Source organism: Channa argus, chromosome 4 (assembly GCF_033026475.1).
Source record: "Channa argus isolate prfri chromosome 4, Channa argus male v1.0, whole genome shotgun sequence".
In the NCBI taxonomy this organism is placed as follows: Eukaryota; Metazoa; Chordata; class Actinopteri; order Anabantiformes; family Channidae; genus Channa; species Channa argus.
The window spans coordinates 18036303-18055900 of NC_090200.1; the positions used below are offsets into that span (position 1 = coordinate 18036303).

General features: G+C 38.9%; 1 protein-coding gene across 3 annotated transcripts; it reads right to left on the reverse strand.

The window, feature by feature from the left end:
- Positions 1 to 1673: 1673 nt before the first annotated feature.
- On the reverse strand, positions 1674 to 18812 carry rfx4 (regulatory factor X, 4). 3 transcript variants are annotated; one of them, XM_067500058.1, is made up of 18 exons: positions 18420 to 18812; positions 16215 to 16301; positions 15967 to 16027; positions 13220 to 13343; positions 11965 to 12026; positions 11496 to 11709; positions 10941 to 11018; positions 10605 to 10768; positions 9381 to 9481; positions 9222 to 9280; positions 8966 to 9110; positions 8544 to 8638; positions 7894 to 8011; positions 6775 to 6894; positions 5921 to 6079; positions 5659 to 5824; positions 5417 to 5555; positions 1674 to 3180 (listed from the first exon to the last, which is right to left on the reverse strand). In XM_067500058.1, the coding sequence occupies exons 1-18, from the start codon at positions 18460 to 18462 to the stop codon at positions 2908 to 2910; spliced, it is 2208 nt and encodes a 735-aa protein (XP_067356159.1). In that variant the 5' UTR covers positions 18463 to 18812; the 3' UTR covers positions 1674 to 2907. The 3 variants fall into 3 exon arrangements, with proteins under 3 accessions (XP_067356159.1, XP_067356160.1, XP_067356158.1); XM_067500059.1 differs by having other exon boundaries at positions 5659 to 5785; positions 5921 to 6082; positions 18420 to 18804; XM_067500057.1 differs by having other exon boundaries at positions 5921 to 6082; positions 18420 to 18804.
- Positions 18813 to 19598: the final 786 nt, after the last annotated feature.

The window sequence follows — 19598 nt, forward strand, 5'->3', positions numbered from 1 at the left end:
TGTACCCTACTGCTTGACATACGGAATGTAGATAATAATATAATAATTACTATTCATTTATGATAGTCACAAATGAACTGCATTTGTGTTTCCAGGCATGATGCATGTGACCTGTGCTTATTTGTAACTAGATGGTACGTTTGGTTTCCTTATTATTCAAATAATCAGATTAACAACTGAGATGACGTGACATGAATTTTGACTTTGAAAATAAAGCAGACAAGTTCAAAGACGGTTAATTGTGTGGAGAATATTGTAACAAATTTGTCTTTGAAGAAGAATTGGAATTCATAGTCAGTTTTGATGTTACACTGTTTATTAGTTCTGTAAAAGTGTGGAATAAACTAAACTGACTGGCTGTATTTCTTCATGATTATCCTGTTTAGCCCGCTGTTACTGCTTCAGCATTGCCTAGATGAAAAGAAACACTGACTTTAATAAAGCTTTTCCCTTCCTGGTATCCTCAGAAGAATAAAGCAAATGTACCTGCATGGCTGGATTTCAGGTTCTATGAAGGTTCTGTGTGTCTGTGAGAAGCTGGTCTTACACAGCTACTTATTCTTATTCTTATCTACTTAAGAGTATTTAGCGCCTCGTTCACAACACATCATTAAATGGGATCAGGATACACTGTGCCTATGGTTTCACCCAGCAGATGTATCTGTGTGCAGTTTCTCTTGTGTCACCAGTCTAATATCTTTAAATTGCTCAGAAATAACTTATTATGAATAATACTGTACTGCATGATTATAGTCAAATCATACAATATTCATGTACTGCATGAATACAACAGGTGTAAATCTATTAACCAAGCATTTTTACAAAGAAACTCACTCACAAACATACAATTTAAAAAGACAATTTTTTCTGACAATGAGGTCTGAAATGAAACCTACAGATTGCTGCATGATTCTCACAGCTGACAGTATTATCCTCATCACACCCACCCTCACCAATCTTCCCCTGAAATCTTCAGCGGATATTGATATTGACACTCAGGTCAGGTGATTAACTCACAATGAATAGCTGGTTTTATTTTTCTTCCTTTTATTTTTCCTCCAAACTAGTTTTCTGCATTCAAAATCTTAGCTGTGAATCCTGCTGGATTTCAGAGAGCCTTAACACAGGGGATATGTGTTCCAATAAATACAAACCTTGGAAGTGGTTAAAGATCAAAGGTTATGGGACTGAGGTGCAATGACCCCAGCACAGGAGGACATGCTCTCTAAAGAAATGTAATTCTTTCTGCAGTGTAGGCCGCATGTTTTTTGCCAAACTCCCCTCTGTGCTGAAGTAAAAATCAGCTCAGGGGATGTCAGAAAATGTTTATTTTTTTCCCTTTTCACCATCAAAATTTACACTGGAAGTCTGAGCTAGTTTGTAAGATGAATTTTCAAAGGAAAGTATGTCTGCAGTTACTGTATATTTGACAATTTAGTGGAATGTCCCATAAATTATTCTGTTAAAAAGATGTTATCAGTAATAACTGTCTTAAAACAATAATAGAAAATATAAATGATTAGTGTTTTCATTCAAAGCTTTATGCGCTGATGCAATTATAAAAAAGTTAGAGAAAGGTGTTCACTATTTTGTAAACTGTGTGGCATATTTGCACATGTTTTCTACAAATAAAGAGTTGAAAATGACGACCATTTGACAAAGATGACTCACGGTTTTAGATTGTGGAATTATTTATGTGGCAACATTTTCCCCCACATACACATCAGTTTCATCTGTGATAGTTTAACACAGACAGTTTGCAGTGCTTTTATTTACAGAAAAGTGACTAGATTTCATGTTACTGTACACTTTGATATTCTCCCTTTTTATAAATACCCATAGGGTAATATAGGTCCTCAGTAGATTTGAGTGCATTATCAAAAGACACAACCCTAGGTTAATGCGTCCTTAACTAACCATACAAAACAAAAAACAAGTACCAAATGTAACATAGAAAATAAAGTATATACCATGTTACAAAGTTACAGAAAATACATATATATATATATATATATATATATATATATATATATATATATATATATATATATATATATATATACACATACATATGTATAAATATATACATACATACATATGTATATATACGTGTATGTATATATACGTATACATACATATATATGTGTGTGTGTATATATACATATATACATGTATATATAAACACTTTTTTTTTTCACAGGAAAACAGCAGAAAGGTTTGCAACAGAATATACTCGCAGAGTTGCTTTTCAGCATTCAGTTATTAAAAAAACTATCCAAGAAGAAGAGACTTTAACTCTCTGAAGTTGTTTTATGAGGTTTTAACTTTACCTTCAGTGTTTCAAATTTGTATACTTGATGATCCAGGTGAAAGTTAAGGCAGCACAGTTCCTCATCATGTTGCAGCTGAATGAGGTTTATCAGCTACAATGAGCCCACAATGAGATGCTGCACAGTGCTGAGCAACAAGAGGAGACAGCAGTGTTGCTGAGACTGTACTGGTGTCAGTAACGGTGTACAGCACAAAGATACATTAGTAGCTGACCTAATAGACTGATGGATGGTGGCACACTCTAGTGTGCTGAGTTGTGAGGCTGAGGCTGGCAGAGGTGTACATTCCTTAAAACAAAGGCACAGTTTGGCAGGAGCATTGCACTCTTTGAATGATTCTTCTGCAACTTGACAATCTATATGATTTTATATAATGTTTCCATCAGTTGTTGAAGAGATTTTGACAAGTCTGTTGTTGTCAAACTGTCAGCATGTCCATACCATGATTCCTTTTTCTTTACATCAGAACTTTCCCACTCTCTGCTCCTTCTTTTTTTAATCTATTTCATTGGAAGTGTTTTACTCTGCATCCACCATTTTAACAGATCAGGAGCTTGTCCATATTACTGTTTGAATGTTATTTTGCCCAGCCTGTGGTGGCCTCTCCGTTGATGTAAGCAAAGCCGGGGAAATGCTGCGAGTGTTCGTACTCTGAGTTCCTTCGTGGGGCCAGGGGAGAGTACATGTCCCCAGATGTGGCATAGCGGGATGAGTGCATAGGTGGGCTAGTGTAACAGCTGTTTGCCGGTGACACATCGGGCCACCGGGGGGCGACAGGTGATGGGTGTAACCGAGGAGTGCTCCCCATCAAGCAAGGCTCCATTCGAGACATTTGGCCATTAAGCTGGTACTGTGAAAGAGGGGAACAGGGGAGAAGTAAGTGATCCAGAAAAGTCATCTTTTGAAATGAAACTAACAAACTCCAAGCCTCTAGGGCTGCAGCCCTGCTTGTTTTCCAGCTATACCTGCACAACCCTCATCTCCCAGCTTCTGATTGACTAAACACACCTTATCCAGGCAATCAGGAGTGGGGCGTGCATGGGTAGTTGGAAAAACAAGCAGGGTTGCAGCGCTCGAGGCTTGAAGTTCGACACCCATGGGTTTTCACTTATTTTCAATTTATCTGTAGATTATTTTCTTTTTAAAATTGTTTTATCTGTACCCTGTCAGAAAATAGTAAAAAGAAAACTACAGAGGATGTCACATTTTCTACAATAAACAGTGAATCAACATCATATAAGTATACGGTAAGCCTCAAAAGCAAATTTTAGTAGGTGGAACCAGGGAATGTTTTTATTTTGTTTAGGTAAACATATTTTATGCAAAATGACTAAATGTTTCACTGCAGAATTACATCATTGCACATGTTGTAAATTACAAAAGGCCCATAATACCAAAAAAGGTAAAAACACACAAGAATGATATCAATCTTGTCATCTAACAAACCACATCTGCCAAAATGTTGAACTTTCCCTTTAAATTATTCCAGGGACAATGTGGTTTCACACTGAAAGGTGTATTTTTACTGGTCTAATAATTACATTTTTACATGCTGTATAAAGTTAAACTCGAAACACAGTTCTGCGTCGACATACTAAACACTCATTGCATGCAATTTTAAGATTTCGGTATATAGACTACTGTCAGGTTTTTAAAATCCCAAGCTTCCTAGGACCTTTTCAGAAGCCATGACCTCAGAGTTAGCTGCAGCACTGCTGATGACTACTTTGATGCTGTGATAACCATGTAGCATTGGCTGTGAAGCAGCTCTGCCAATGGTAATTTCCTGTTAGGGGAAATTGCTTCACAAGATGTAACACACTGGTCAAAATAGAAAATTAAACCACTTATGAAAATTAGACATGAGCTAAAAAGTGGTTTTCCTGTGTTAATTGTGTTGCCTATGGTAACAGACCACAAACAGCTCTGGCAAAATCTGACTTTTGACAAAAATACTTTGGACAGATGGGATCCAACAAAGTTTTCTGTTGGTTTCAGCTCCATCCTCAACCTCTCATACAGACAAAGCGCCGGCATTGTGCCTGATTTAAGCTCAGACAAGCCTAAAAAAAGTGGAAGTGGCACCCTTTTCCCTTTTCTCACTAAATATACACACAACAGTCGATTCCATTATGGGGGATCACGGCATGGAAAAAGGCAGTCAGAGCAGGTCAGAGAGCAGAACAGACGGCTCAGCTGCCTCTTGTTCACAGGCAGAAAAGAGACCATTGAATAACAATATTTTAATAAACGCCCCTTTGCTCTGCTCTGTGACTACTGGCTCAAACAGATGAACAGACTATTGAGAGCTGGAAAGAGGAGTAACAGAGCAGGGCCTCTCTTGGCCCTGGCCGAGCCACCTTTCACTGTCTGCTTCCGCTGTGTGGAGAGGGTGATTCGGAGAAACGCTGTGAGAGCTGAGGCCCAGTTGATCTCCTCCCACCATGAAGGCAGCAGAGGCTGGAGGGCCCTTCACAGGAAATTACCATCAAAAGAGTAAACTCACACCAGTCGCTACATGAGCTGTAACATCAGCGACTCCATCTCATCATAATGACCTCTTTTTCATGTGTAAATCTTGCTGTCTTTACAGGACAGTTCAGTTTGAGAGGCCAGTCTGATGACGTTCTCTTCCAATAATCACCTGCACAAGAGCTGCTGATGTGCAAGAGTTTAGGATAAAGATTCCTACATATTGTCTATTAAGATGCATGTATTTTCAAAATTATCTTTACACATATTTCAGAGCATATTTGTGCACATATGCTATTTATCTTGTACTTCTTAGAATCTAAATAGCCAGCACAGACCAGTTGTGCAAATGCAGCATGTGGATAAATGTGGATGTGGACGACTGCTGTATATGAACATTGAAATAATCAGCAGTTTTTTCTGTACACTTTTCTATTTTCTAAGTGACCCACTGTCTTTGTGCTTGTGTATCAGTGCTGTAACCAATAAGGTTTCTTCTTATGCTCCACAGCCATTGTGTAACATTTTAAAATGATTTACTGAGCAAATTCAATATTTTATTTACACTTATGTAAAATGCTATTAAACCCATCTCATAGGAGACTGGGACTGACCTGTGCAGACGAGCGGTGGTAGGCAGAGTAGTGGAGGGGGGCTGGAATCGCTGGCTCGTGGGCCAGACCCGGATACTGGCTCTGGATGGAGTGAGGATGCTGGTTGGTGTAGCTGCCATAGTTGTAGCTGCCAGTGTAGCTAGAATGAGGTAATGAGGTCAGAATTAGTTTGAGCTATTTTTCACCAAGATGTGTCCAAAGTGCCTTGAATGTGAATTTAATAATAAAAGAAGCAAAATTACCCATGCTCTTCTCTGTGTGTGTAGACAGGCATCCGGTGGGTGGAGGAAGGAGGAGGGACTGGCGCACTGCTCCTCATACAGGACAGCTGCTGCCCAGCCTCTGGTGTGGAGCCGCCTGCTGTTGTCACTGTGTATGTAAGGGACCAGGTATATGACTGAACAGCGCCTGGTAGACACATATGTAAACACAGACACAAATATGTTGGCGCAGAGAAACTATGTGCAGTGAAACCTGATCTCTGCGTGTCACTGTGAGTCTCACCTGTTGTGGTAGTGACTCCAGTGTACTCCGGGGACACAGCTGCTGTAGGGGAGCTGGCTGAGGAGACAACCACAGAGTGGACAGACCGAGCAGGAGAGTAGGATCCTGGAGACGGGGAAGTGGGAGTAGTTTCTGACAGAGTGAACTCTTCCTCTCTCTCTGCTAAAGGTGACGAGACACAGCAGACCATTACACAAACTTACAATACAAGATGGATGCAATGTTTGGTGTTCAGCAGCCTCTGAGAAGGTTACACAATTTGTGCACAAGTAAAACGGGTGTATGAGGGAAAAATTCCACAGTAATTTAAGTTTTTTGTAATGCAGTTTATTTTTACAGATCTATTTTAAGCTGAAAGCAAAGTAAAGTTAATCTACTGTATATTAATAACATTAAATATAGTAACTAATTTACAGCACTTCTGAATAAAGGTACTTCACAGTTCCTGCATTTTCACTTCACTGTGCCAGATCAACGGCTTTCAGCTTCTCCCTTCAGGGTTCGCGGAACGTGTCCTGCACGTTGATTTAACATGAATTTTTACAGCTCAAGCCCTTCCTGCTGCAGGCCTCCCATTTTATACAGGCGGGCCCACACCTGGTGGGGGGGATTTGAACCTGGCCCCTTCTGCATCCCAACCAGATGCTGTACCACTGAGCCATGAGGCCCCCTATTTTCACTTTACTGTGTAAACTGTTAAAACCAAACCACCTCCTGAAAGCACTAATCTCAAAGACCTATTTTAGTACATAATTGTGGCAATTTCCAGTGATGTAATCACACAACTTATCTACTTTACAAGACATTTTTCAGGTTTTTTTGTCAATGGTCAGACCTACAGTTGGCAGTCTCACCTGTGCTGCCCTCACCCTTCATGGCCCTCATGAGTTCATTGGCTCTCTCCTGGCAGTGCAGGGACTCCAGTAGGTAAAGCACATAGTCATCAAACATGAGATGGATCAGGTGGAAGGACCCTGCACACAGATATACAGGATGAGCTTTATACAGAGAAAATATGTTATGTTGCAACATATGTTGTACAAAAAACTTTATATGTTATACAGACTTTATTATCTGTTATAAAGTACTTAATGTGGTAAGAGTGAGAAAAAAAAACAAAAACAAGAGCATGTTTTGGGAAGACATGAGTGATAATGACAAGACTGAAGCTGAAACTTTCTGAAAGCATCTGAGTAATGACATCACATCCTGTAGACTGACAGGAGGGCTGCTGTTATTAAAAACTAAGCGAGTGCACTTGTTTCCTTGTACCAAGTCAGTGCCAGAAATATGTCAGCTGACCCCGGGGTCGCACAGAAGATGAGGCCACGGTATGTGAAGAAGCGTCACAATTGTGTCATTGTACTGTTTGCTGCTGCTGCCGTGCGCATAATAAACACTTGTAGCTATTGAGGGAAGCGGTGTGTGATACTGACCGGTCATAAAATGGAAAAGACGGGCAAAGACATCAGCAGAGGGGAGGGGTGGCTTTTGTTAATTAGCTGTTTGTGCAGAGACCTGCTTTATCAAAACACTGCAACCAGCTGTGTCTTTGATATTCACAGACAAGGGCAAAGGAGGGAAGCAAATGAAAGAGAAGCCATTTTCTTTTATTTTATTTTTACAGCTCTTTACTTATTGCAAACCTTAGCTGTACACAGCAGGTTGTTAAGACAAAGCCATTTTACTTGTTCCTTCTCTCTCCTTATTTCAGCTTTAAAGAGGAATTATTTGGTTGCACTGAACTCATACATACAAATAATTTGCAAAAGTTTAAACAAGCTTCAGGCCCCAAGGGGCACTATGTCGTCGGAGGCTACAAATCCCCGATATAAAAAACCCCAAAACATTAGCTGTGTTTTTGTAAGGCAGCCTTTTTTGGTGTGTGAGGCACAACGTATGACATAACTAAATATTCTCTATATGTGCAATATTTTGCATGAAGGGATGATGACAAAGCATCAGCAGCTCACCAAAGCTGGGTGCACTGTGGAGGGTCATGTCCCGTATGACTCTGGTACCAAAACACGACCACATCAGCAGGAACTGTTGGGCTACCTTCTTCAGGGACCCGGGCCTCTTCCCTGCCACCTAGAGAGAACATTTCCATGAGAAAAGAGGGGGAAGGGTCGGGAAACTGGGGTAGAATTAACCCCTGGGTCCATATTGGGGCTTAACCCTCAGGAACGAAAAACATGTCAACAAGTCAACTATTTAATTTGCCCCCAGGGACACGCCTTCCTATTGAACCATTGTCTGTGCAGTCCAAGATGTTGTCAGGGCAACCACATTTTACAAGCCCATATCTAACACATAATGGACGCAAATGGGAAGCTTGAAGACATCATTAACTGGGAGGATTGCAGTGTAAGTGCCTCTGTGTAAAAAAGACACGCAGAGACGAGTGGCTTTGAGCCACAGGTGTCTTTTTGAGGGCAAAATTATCCGCTGTGCAAATACTTCAGACGTTTAGTTAAAATCACTTCTTAGAAACAAAAATAGAAATATTTTAAGTTGTGCGGCTAAAGCTAATCCAAATACTTTATGTAAAAACATGCTGAGTCAGACCATGTTTAACAGCTGTTTTTCAAAATAAGTTTTTTAAAAGTTTTTGGTCTCTGACCTTGACAACACAACGGTCTACCATTGAGTCCAGCCACTCAATGTACGCCTCGATTGGAGACTGCTCCTCCAGGAGACGGTCAAACTCCTGATACACTGTGACAGGATGCAGAATGTCAGGTTACAGAGCATTAGACATTACTGGAGATGGAAAAAAAAAAAACTCAAGTATTCGAATGCAGATCTCATCTGTATACAACATCTGCTATAATTGTGTGACATGTGATCCTGTTGGGCAGATGATTGGAGATGCTCTGCAGGGTGTTTCAGAGAAGAGTGAACTTTTTTAACCTTTTGGTCTCCATCATTATAATGCTATGACTCCACTGGTCGTGGGAATGATTGTCCCTCTGTGTGTTGTTTGTGTGGAAGTAAAGTGTACGGGTGCATTCAAGTGCATTCAATTTCACTGCATGTACTTACAGTGGATAATAAGCTGTCTGTGCTCCTCTTGTGAGTCCTCCATGGTGTAAAGTGTCTGCTTGGTGATGCTGTTCAAGTCCACATTCCTCCAGTCCTCCAGCATTTGAAAGGTGATGTCAGCACTGTTTATCACAGTCCGTGATGCCTGGGGGGAGATAAATCAACAATATTACTTACCCAAGCATAGCCACATCCCCTTATCAGCTGTTTGTTCATATGGATTTTATTGAAAAAACATTCAGATCACGATAGTCACCTGGCATAGATGGTTTAATGAGGTTTGTCGCTTCAGAATCTGAGAAAATCTCCTTGATACTGGAAACAAAAATGAAAAAAAGTGGTAATCCTAGTGAGTGTGATTATTTAAACTTTTATTTTAAATGTTCAAATGTTCAAATGTATATTTCACACTTACATTCAAATTTTATATTTCTCAGGTTTTCTGGAAGGTCATGAAGTGCTATTTTAAGCCACTCATCGAGCTGTTTGGCAAATTTTCGAATAACCTGAGTCAAACTGTGAATGAGGGAAAACAAAAATATAATAAATACATTAAATTACATTCATTTAAAATGCAGCTTCCAGTTTATCTCTGTATAGATCTTTCTATAATTATGATTGATGAATAATTTGCTCATGAATCAATTGATACAATATTCAAATAGCTTATTTTGTCTGACCAAACATAAACAAAGATTCAGCTGAGCAAACTCAATCTGCTGAGGAAGGCTACAATTTTCTGAAAAACAACAGAAATAGCTAGCAAGTAATTTCCATTTTTTATGTTTCTGTTTTATAAAAATAATTTCAACCATTCATTAATTTAGTCAGCTGTCTAAATGTCTAATTATTTTAGCAGCATTTTTAAAATTCTCAATAGCATATTTGAAAAAAGTCTTACAACTTCAAGGTTTTGCACGCTCCCAGCAACTGTTACCTGAGGAATGTTGTTGCAAAACTTGCAACAAACCCCTTAACTTAGCTTTTTCAAAAAGAAGAGCTCACATTTTGAGACACATAAGGATAAGGATTTGAAGGTGAGCACACTTCCCACAGCCATCAGTAGCCAGAATTTGAGACAACCTCAGTGATGTGTATGGAGGGCATTTGCACATTAGAATTATGTAGCAGTTCCAACCAGGCAGATTATGCCTGCAAAGGATTTATTTTTCCTCTCCCCAACTGTTTATTATTTTTTGTTTATGATTATTTTGATTTAAAAATGGCTTTATAAATACACTATTATCCTATTAATACAGTTTACAATTTCCAAAAAAGAATCATTAGATAATGTGCCACCCTACATTGACCATGTGCCTCAGACTGGAAATCCCAATAAAATTTTTCTCGATCCACCCTTGTGGCAAGTCATGTGACATGAGCACATAACAAGTATATAGTGTTACAAATACAAAAATAATTGCAAGGTAAAGTTTTTTAAACTGAATTAAATAATATCACTAATGCTACAGTTAATGTAGCAGCTTTAATTAATGCTGCAGGTTGGCAAAATAAAAAAAAAGCTGTTGGTAAATCAAGGCGATTTAAAACATATCTCATGTCCATTTGTCTTAACAACAGACCTGAAAATGTCACAAAAGTCACTTATTTGAAGAGAGAAGGTGACAACATTACTCACCTATCAGGCAGTGCTTGCAGCACCGTGGGCATCAGTACCCCAGAGATGGCCTTGTAGAGGATGGAGTCACAAACACCAACTATGTTTACTACTGTGGGGGAGCCAAGGACAGGCAGCATGTGGGGGGGCATGCCCTGCCAGAAGTGCAGCAAGAAACTTTGGACCTGCAGAACACCACAGATGCACCATGACACTGAATTATATTGGAAATTAAATTCAAAACCTTTTTATAAACTAAAGGACATAAATAACCATATAAACGTTTGGTCATACGTTTTTTAAAACTTTAGCAAACCCAAATCTGACAAACTAAGCTACAAACTGAAGAAACCTTACCTCATCAAAGTTGGCTCGAATAACAGTGTCCAGTATCCTTTGACAGTGCGTTCTGTACATCATGATGAAAGTTGATACCTGTGGACAACAACAGAGTATTAAATCTGATGGCATCAAAAACGTTATAATTTTCTCCTTATGGAAAACTAAACAAAGTGGTACGAGAACAAGAAAATAAATACTGAACAAAGCACGTTAACCAATAAATACTGTACATGTTATGGGCCAAGCCTGGAGAAGGGCAATATAAAACAAGGCTTAGAGATCAGCAAAACACAAACCATTTAAAATCATGGCCCCTTTTTAAAAGCTGGACAGCTAGTGCCTGTCCTTTGTCCACAGCTAGATCTTATTATCTCCCCCAAAAGATTAAGAGTTAGTGAGGAGCCAGCATATAAATCCTCAAGGTCCTTGTCTAAACGTAAACCCAGTGAAGGTCCCGGGCCAGATAAAAGAGCCAGAGGGGGCACAGAGATGGTAAGATGGCAGGGAGAGGTGGGGGGAGGGGGACTGGAGAGGAGGCTGTAAGGATGGACTTTTAAAACCCCTGTTTACCCTCTCTTCTGGCAGGCTGGCGGGCAAATTTAGGTCTTTGACATTTGGAAACTCTGGCAGGAGTGTCCCCAGTTTGGAGCGCGGTGAATACGCCACTGTCTGCTTTGTGACCTCTTTCTTCCCTGTCTCATTCACCCACGCCGCTCCCTTTTTGGAATACATCACGTCATAATACGGAGAGGTCTCCTTCACCGCTATACCGTAGTAGTGGTACCTGAGGAGAAAAGAAAAACAGAGATTGGTTACAAAATGTACAGTGTATGGTTATGTTTCACCTTAAATTTTATGCAATTCAGAAATAAACACACTAGTGTTTTTAAATGAAATACTATTATAATTATATCAACTGTGATAAATATTTAAATATGTTTTGTATTAAGCTACGATAGAGTCGATTTTCAGTGAATCAGAAAGAGACTAATTTGATAAATTCTGAATGTCATTTTGTGTCCAATTGTGTCCAACTTACTTTGACTGTCCTCTAGTTCCCAGTCGTCGGGTAGTTAAAGCTGGAAACTGTTGCCTTATGATCTGCTCAGAGAAGAAATGGGTCAGAGTGCTGTAACTACACAGTAATAAGGTAAACTTTTTATATTTTGGATCGCCGTCAACTACATCTCAGGCTTTCTCAAGTACACGGCAAAAGGAACCAGATTTTTATGAAATGTTTTAAACCATTGGAAGAAAATACTGAGATACTGCAGAACATACTGTACTGTACTCATACTCATACAGTATGTTCAGTTCTTCATAAGACGCGGTTAATAAAGTTTGTCCGGAGGACAACATGAAAGGCTCATAGTTGTATCCACAGGGAGGTTTGTTAGGGACAAAAAGGTTTGAGAGCCATCCATTTATGACATCCAGGGTTATTACTTTTTTTTGTATATCAACAGTCTCCCATCATCCATGCCCCCACTCATCCTCTCTCTCTCTCTCTCCTCCACTCCCTCCTTCCTCCTTTCCTCTCTTTTTGTGCAAAGAGATTGGCTCCTTGGTCCAGCTCCTGGTGCAGAAACTTTAGCAAACAGTGTAGCTCTCCATTGTGTGGGATGAAAAAAGAGGCCAAGCTGTGAAGTTTCTGTCAGGCCCCGCTTGATAAATGAGCAGACAGGGAGGCAGTCCGGGCCCTCTCTTGTTTTTTTGTCCTGAATCAATGAAGCCTTCCTAAAGGACACCCCACACTGCTCCAGCTACTGATCTAACATTCCGCAACATCTCACCCTTCCAAATTTCCTTTAATTACACATTAATCCAGGCCCCTTCTCTTTTTCAATATCTTCCGACAGGAGCTGTGGAGGTTCAGGGGGAGGGCCAGGGTTGGGGGTTGGGGCCGGAGTCCAGAGTACAGGGGATTGCTGGGGGTAGGAAGGCTGAGGACCTTCTTGGGGTTGTGGGAACAGACGAAAGCACATCTCCTTTGGCTCTAGATTATGTGTTCAGTGAACGACCGCAGAGCTTTGCTTCACACTGCGCTGCAGTTGATATTACTTCAGCACAGCAGCCAGAGGTGCAGCACAAAACCAAGCCAGGCTTAGATGGTCCGGCTAATGCCCATGGCCGATTGAGTGGATGAGATCACTTCTTTCACTTGGGCCATTACATCAGACCGTTTTATATTTTCTTGTGTGCATGAACCCCTTTTCTCTTATTACTTTACACTTATAATACAGTACTAATCAATGAAAATGGGAATGTTTTAAGTTTGCTCTTTTCAATCCTACCTTTCCAAAGCTTGCTGCATTCACTGGCTGTGTGTCGTGCTTCTCGCTGAAGTCTAGGTAATGCATGTAGAGGGCACTCCGGGGGATACACACACCTTCAGCTATTTCATAATTCTCCTCTAGCCTGTGAGTAACAGTTAGATGAGTCCGGTCACAAAAAGAATAATGATATGAAACAAGAGAAACTAGGTATTTCCTGTACAGGAATTCAGATTACAGTCATGGGAACAATAGGATACAATCCCACATCATAAATCAGACGTACTGTCGCACACAACTTTTCACATATGATATGCACACACTAAACATGATGGGCACATATCATTGCTTTTACAGTTACATTAACAACTACTCATAGGGGACCACATGTATAAGAGACAAATCTAAAAGCTGATTTTCCTATTGATAGATCAACAGACCTTCACCATTTCAAAGCAGAAAAAGCACAGGTGTATTCAGTAATTCTGTAACATTAATAATGGCTGGATCCAACTCAGAGGGTGGTCTGGTATTGTATCATAACTTATAAAACTGAGCCATAATTATGAGTTTCTACATCTGTTATTTTTCTGCTTTAACAATTCAAAATATCTGGTGTAGACTTTGGTGTGCAAAGGTCTCATCTAGGCAGAACAAAATATTTAGCATAGTTTTGCTTGACTATGTCCAGGTGGTTAAATTAATTGTGTAGAATAAAAAAATCAGAGCAGCAATTTACAGTCTATGTAAATGATTTCTGATGCCCATCATACCCACCCTGTCAACTATGACAATTAAGCAATATTTTAAATATTAAATTATAGAAGAGTAGTATTATAAAAGAGTAGTTGGGAAGTTGCATTTTCTGTGTCTGGTTAGTGAAACGGGCAGTTGTGTACCAAGACTTCTCCCCCAATCAATGAGCTTTAAAGAAATTGTGCTGCTTTGAGTTTGTTTTGGGGTATTTTTGCGCCCTAATCGTTTAACAAAAATATAACTCCACTCAGCATTAAAACCTCTTCCTTTTATGCAAAATATGCAGTTTTGTAACATAAACATTTTAAACGTTTGGCACATAAAAACAGAGACCCGAACATATCTTTCAATATCACTGTCTGTGTCCAAAATACAAGAAGACAAATATTTAAATAACAACAGTCCCAAATCTGAGCCTTGAGCAACACCAGTATTATCATAACCACTTCTCTGTTTAAAAACAATTTGACCATATTTTAGGCTTTAAATAAAAAAAAAAAAACAATTTGACATTTTGGTCAGTATGTTTTGATGTAAATCAAGAGGGACAACCCCAAACACAGATCATTTACATCCAAAACTGGCTGAAATTTTGTACATGTTTGGAACATGAAAACATGAGAGGTGAAATTTGGAGACTCTGTGTTAAAATCTGAGTCTAGACTTAACAGAATTAACAAACCTCACATTAAATCCAGTCACCATCTCACCGACATCATCACTTAATGTTTAATTTAAGGACTGGTAACACTGAATCTGTTTTTAATCTGTATATAATTCTGTATCTTTCTTTTAACTTACTCATCAGAATTTAATAAGTATATGTTATTTTATTCTTTATAGCTATGATCTACTCATATCAACATAGTTTTCAAAACTGATATATTCATGAATGTGTCGTTTGTTTTGGTTAGTTAATTTGGCCTTAAAAACATAAACTTAGTTTTACTAGTCACATACTATTAAAATTGTGGCAACCAAATCATCATTAATAGACTCATCATCATTACAACTACAAAACAAAAAACAGATGTTAACTTTGAATGCAACTTCTGCATTTAAAGTAAAAACTTGCAATAATAATTTGTCTAAGTATCGTGTTCTTTACAGACTAAACTATTGATAAAAATAGAAATAATCAATATAGCCACAAAAATCTTTCTCTTTATATTCGGTATACAGCAGGTTTAATCAGTATAAATATTATTTTTTTTGCTCATATCTATTTTGAAGGCCTATAGTTGTCACTGTCTAAATTAAATTAGATGTGTGTATGAAGTTTGCATTTAATACATGCAGAGGACATGAACAATAAACTGAAGCTACTTTTCAAATCTTTTAAAATCAGTAGTTGTTGAGCGTCTAAAGCGAATTTCTCTTTAAGGACAAATAAAAAAACCTTACATGATCAAATGATTATGATCATTATCCGACAGAAGATTAACATTTTTCTAAGTTCTATGTCATGTTTTACTTTACAAATGTATTTAAAAGTATAATTTTCAGCTGTGTTTGTGGTTCACTGGCACACAGGGCACATATCCTCTTTACCTTTATATAATAAGGCCAGAAAAATACAATGTGTTGTAGTATTAGTAGTATTCAAATAGTTTCATTAATGTATGTCAGGTAAAGCTATTCAAAATAATGCAATTTTTTTATCTAACATTACTGAAAATGTTTCAATTCTGTAGGCTTTTCCACCAGGTTAGCTCACTGTAAAATCTGTTATGGGTCACTGGAAAAATAACATATATCAACATATCAATAGAAATTTAATATATAGCAGTTTGTTATTTCAATGTTTAAAAGTGAAAATTAGGCAACAATAATGATTAAACAACATTTTAGCTTTTTTAAAAATTACTATTTTTGGGGAAAATTGCTACATTGTTTCGACACAAATCCACTATAATTACTTTTCATTACTGCAAGACACAGCTTTGGCAACAGAATTTTGCTTTCATTTTTCAAAAAAAAAAAGGAAACAAACAAACAAAGAAACAACTTACCATTCCAGAGTAGCTGGTGTCGAATGTGGTTTTGACGCTCTGTTATTTTCTTTTTCTTCATCTGTAATATACCACACACATTTTAGCACAAAATTATATATAACTGACATTAACTTTTAGAGACTGCGCAAACAAGTTAAATGTCATTTAGTGCACATAACATTTTGCTATAATATCAGATGTGGAAAACACCCACACATGAGTTTTTCCAGTAAAGTCAGTGTTTTTAGTGTGTCTGTCCTTCTTACGTTCATCGTTGGACATGTTCCCCAGAGACGTGTGGCTGGAGTATCGCTTGTTCTCGCTCTCATTGAGGCATCTTTCAATCCAACTCTCTAAAAAAGACACCAGATCTCCTCTTAGTACAACTCAGAAAAACAATTTAATGTTATTTATATAGAAGTGATGATGGATTTATCAATCTGCCCAAATTGTGTTATTTTAAAGACTTTAAATCTCAATTAAAGGTATTTTGGTCTATTTTTTGGTATAAGTTTTTCACCTGATGGACTATTTTTCAAATTGGTGATTTAAACACAAAAATTTTGTGACAAATTTTTTTGTCATAGAATAGAGCCAAAGCTAGTTTTACAAAATAAGTGCAAGGCAGTGTCTGTACAGGAAGCATTAAATGCCACTAATGTGACAGGGTGAGCTGACAACAAACGATTGTATGGGCAGTGGTGCGGCCATGGCTCTATTTGAGATGTTTTCACCAAGACGGCAGGAATCCAGCATTGTTCCCAGGAGACTACGAGCATACACACTTGCTTAAAAGAGCCTGGGCACATTACTGAGGCAGTCTGGTGGAATCGACGCCATTGTCCTGTTTTAATTTCTACTTAGAAATGGCTCAACTGGTGTGCTTTCTGTGACGGAGCAGCAGAAAAACACCAAAGCAGCCTGATAGGGTGGAAATCCAAATGCTTTAATTTGTTTCAAAAAGGTTTTCAGTATGTGATAAATGAACCTAGGAAGGAAATTGGGTGATTTAAATAAAATAGTTTGAATTGAACTGCAATAAAGCATTTTGTGTATTTTATTTTTCGATGAGAGCAAGCTACAACTTCTACCTTACCAGACACTGAATTTACCATTAAAATTTATTATGAAAAAGTACATAAAATACTAAATTAAAAGCACTTAACCATTTACCATTAACCTGCTCAACAAAATAAAATTTCCATGTTATAATTTATAAAAACTAAATAAATCTTTTTTTCTACAAGTCACCATAGCAGCTGTTGCTAGGACAGACTGTTGGCAGGATGAGGGGGGATTCAGAGGAGGTCACAGATATTGAAAAGTTTAAGAAGTTTACACTCTGGAGGATCTACACCTCCATGTTCGGCACGTGCTGATAGAAAAGGCCAGAGTGCAGTTATAGCCCTGCCTTCAGCTGAAATCTCACGACCCCCTAAACAGCTGTATGTTACAGAAATTATCATCATATAACTAAGCTGATTATTAGTTTTTATAACTTGCAAATGATACTACCTATTACACAATTAGCCAACAGCCTGAGTACTTGCATATTAACTTTTGCATTAAACACGACCAGCGTCACAGATATCTCTCATCATTTAGAAACATTGTTTGCTTCTATCTATCGACATAGAAAAAAAAATCCAGAAAAACTATGCCTAGAAATAAAAAGGACAATCCACTGAAGTGAAGCTAATTCCCCACAGAGGCTCAGATCTCAGGCTTCATTTGACACAGGAACAGATAAGTTGCGGATCTAAATAATTGGATTAAATTTGATCAACATGTGAAATGGATGTTCACTCATTAATTAACACACTAATCTACTCTTAACTGCACGAGCATATGACAAATTCACTTTTTGGGGCCTAAGATTAAGTAACAATTAATTAACTAAACCATGTTTAAATTTTAACAAACAAGCCCACTCACAGTTTTCCTTCAATCAGATTGGATATAAATCAATAATACTCCTAAAGTTAAACCAAGTACTCTTTCTTACGCCAGATGTAATGTACGCACATTTTACTAATAAACATTTTTTCCATAAAAAACAAAACAAATAAAGCCCAAAAGATCAGGTGTACAACAATTTAAAGTGCATAAAGATGCACTTGTTTTAAAGTCCCCACTCCTTGCGAGCAGTGCCATTTTTTTAAAACTAACTGACAGAACAGTAAGAAGCCTTTTTAGTCAGGACCAATATTGGACATTAAAGGACTATTTCCCTGCTTTCTTTGGTTTTTAATCAATCAGCAGTAGTGTCTTCTGTTGTATAACAGCAGTGCCCACAAAAATTGGCAAAAGGTTAAAAATCTTTATCCACACATCCAGACAGTTACTCTGACTGACAACAGAGAAAGTTAAGAGACTTCCAGAAGTGCAGCAGCAGAAGCTAACACAACAACGCTGAACAGAAGTTGATTTTCTCCAACAAATCCAGACAAGCAGAGTTTAACAGGACTGACCTGTGGAATCCATATCAGGCTCCTCCAGCAGCCCACAATGCATCCTCTTCCCATCAACGACACTTGCTCCTCCAAGAAAATGGCTTAGTGCACGTTTCCCCCTCCTCTGTGGCTCTCCCCTTGTCTCTCGCTCAGTGTTTCCGTGACCACTGCCCGTCGCAGGAGATGTTGAGGATCTGAGGTTCGCCCAGAGTGGGGTGGTGATGGCGGAGGAGAGGGGGGAGGTGGGAATAAGGGAGGAAAGGGGGGGTAGAGACTCCAGAAATCCAGCGGGGGGAAAGCCAGACCCGTCAAAATGTTTGCTGATGTTTCATGGGAAAGGGGCTGATTTTATAGGAGCCCTGATGGGGACATGTCATTGATAGGCTTGGAAGGCTGATGAATGGCCCCAAGTCAGATGGGGATGTGGCAAGGCTCACTGGAAGTCTTTTGTGGAGCTGTTTTGAATAAGAAAAGCTCCCTCCCAACAAAAAAAAGAGGCTTAGATCTACGCAGTCCTAACACTGTGGCCTCCCCATCTTCCATTATGGCATTTAATACGTTTTTATACATCCCCGAGCTCCAAATAAACATACATCCCTACACAACCATTACTCCTGCCTTTACCTCTGATTTTACTCCGGTTTCACACCCCTCAGACACTTGTTGCCACATTTGGCCTGTTTAACAACTCATTCTACAATTATACCATCTTTGTGCAAACTTTTTCAAAGAGTTTATGTAGTGTGTGCTCAAAGAGACATTCAAACGTACTAAAACTGCACAAGTGTGATTTTTTTGGCACAGTTCTCACCTAATTTTGCTCACTCCTTTGCTGTAGCAGCCTTATTTTTGGTGTGCCTCTGAGAAGAGGGAATGGTCACAAAGGGGGGGAAGTAAAAGTGCAAAGCCTGAGGCTGGGAGGGCTCTGATGGAGTGCCTGAGAGCTGGAGAAGGGAAAGCTGTGATTAGAATATGAATGGAACCACAGGAGAGGGGGAGAGGAGAGGGGATAGAAGAGGGGAGAGGAGAAAGGCGGATTATGGCTGAATTACTCACCACACCATGGATAGCAAAAGAGGACTTTCTTGCGCAGTGCGCAAGCGTGGGCAGCACTGCTGCTACTCACCGACACAGGCAGGCACCTGGGAGCACGGGTGGGACAGGGCAGCAGCTAGATCCCATGAGGGACTATGCACA

Excerpts from the sequence above, each read along its gene's own strand:
- rfx4 (XM_067500057.1), bottom strand. The coding sequence starts at position 18,462 with ATGCATTGTGGGCTGCTGGAGGAGCCTGATATGGATTCCACAG. Across the intron at positions 16,302-18,419 it reads GCCTGATATGGATTCCACAG|AGAGTTGGATTGAAAGATGC; the intron begins GTCAGTCCTGTT and ends TGTCTTTTTTAG. Across the intron at positions 11,019-11,495 it reads CCAGCCTGCCAGAAGAGAGG|GTATCAACTTTCATCATGAT; the intron begins GTAAACAGGGGT and ends TGTTGTCCACAG.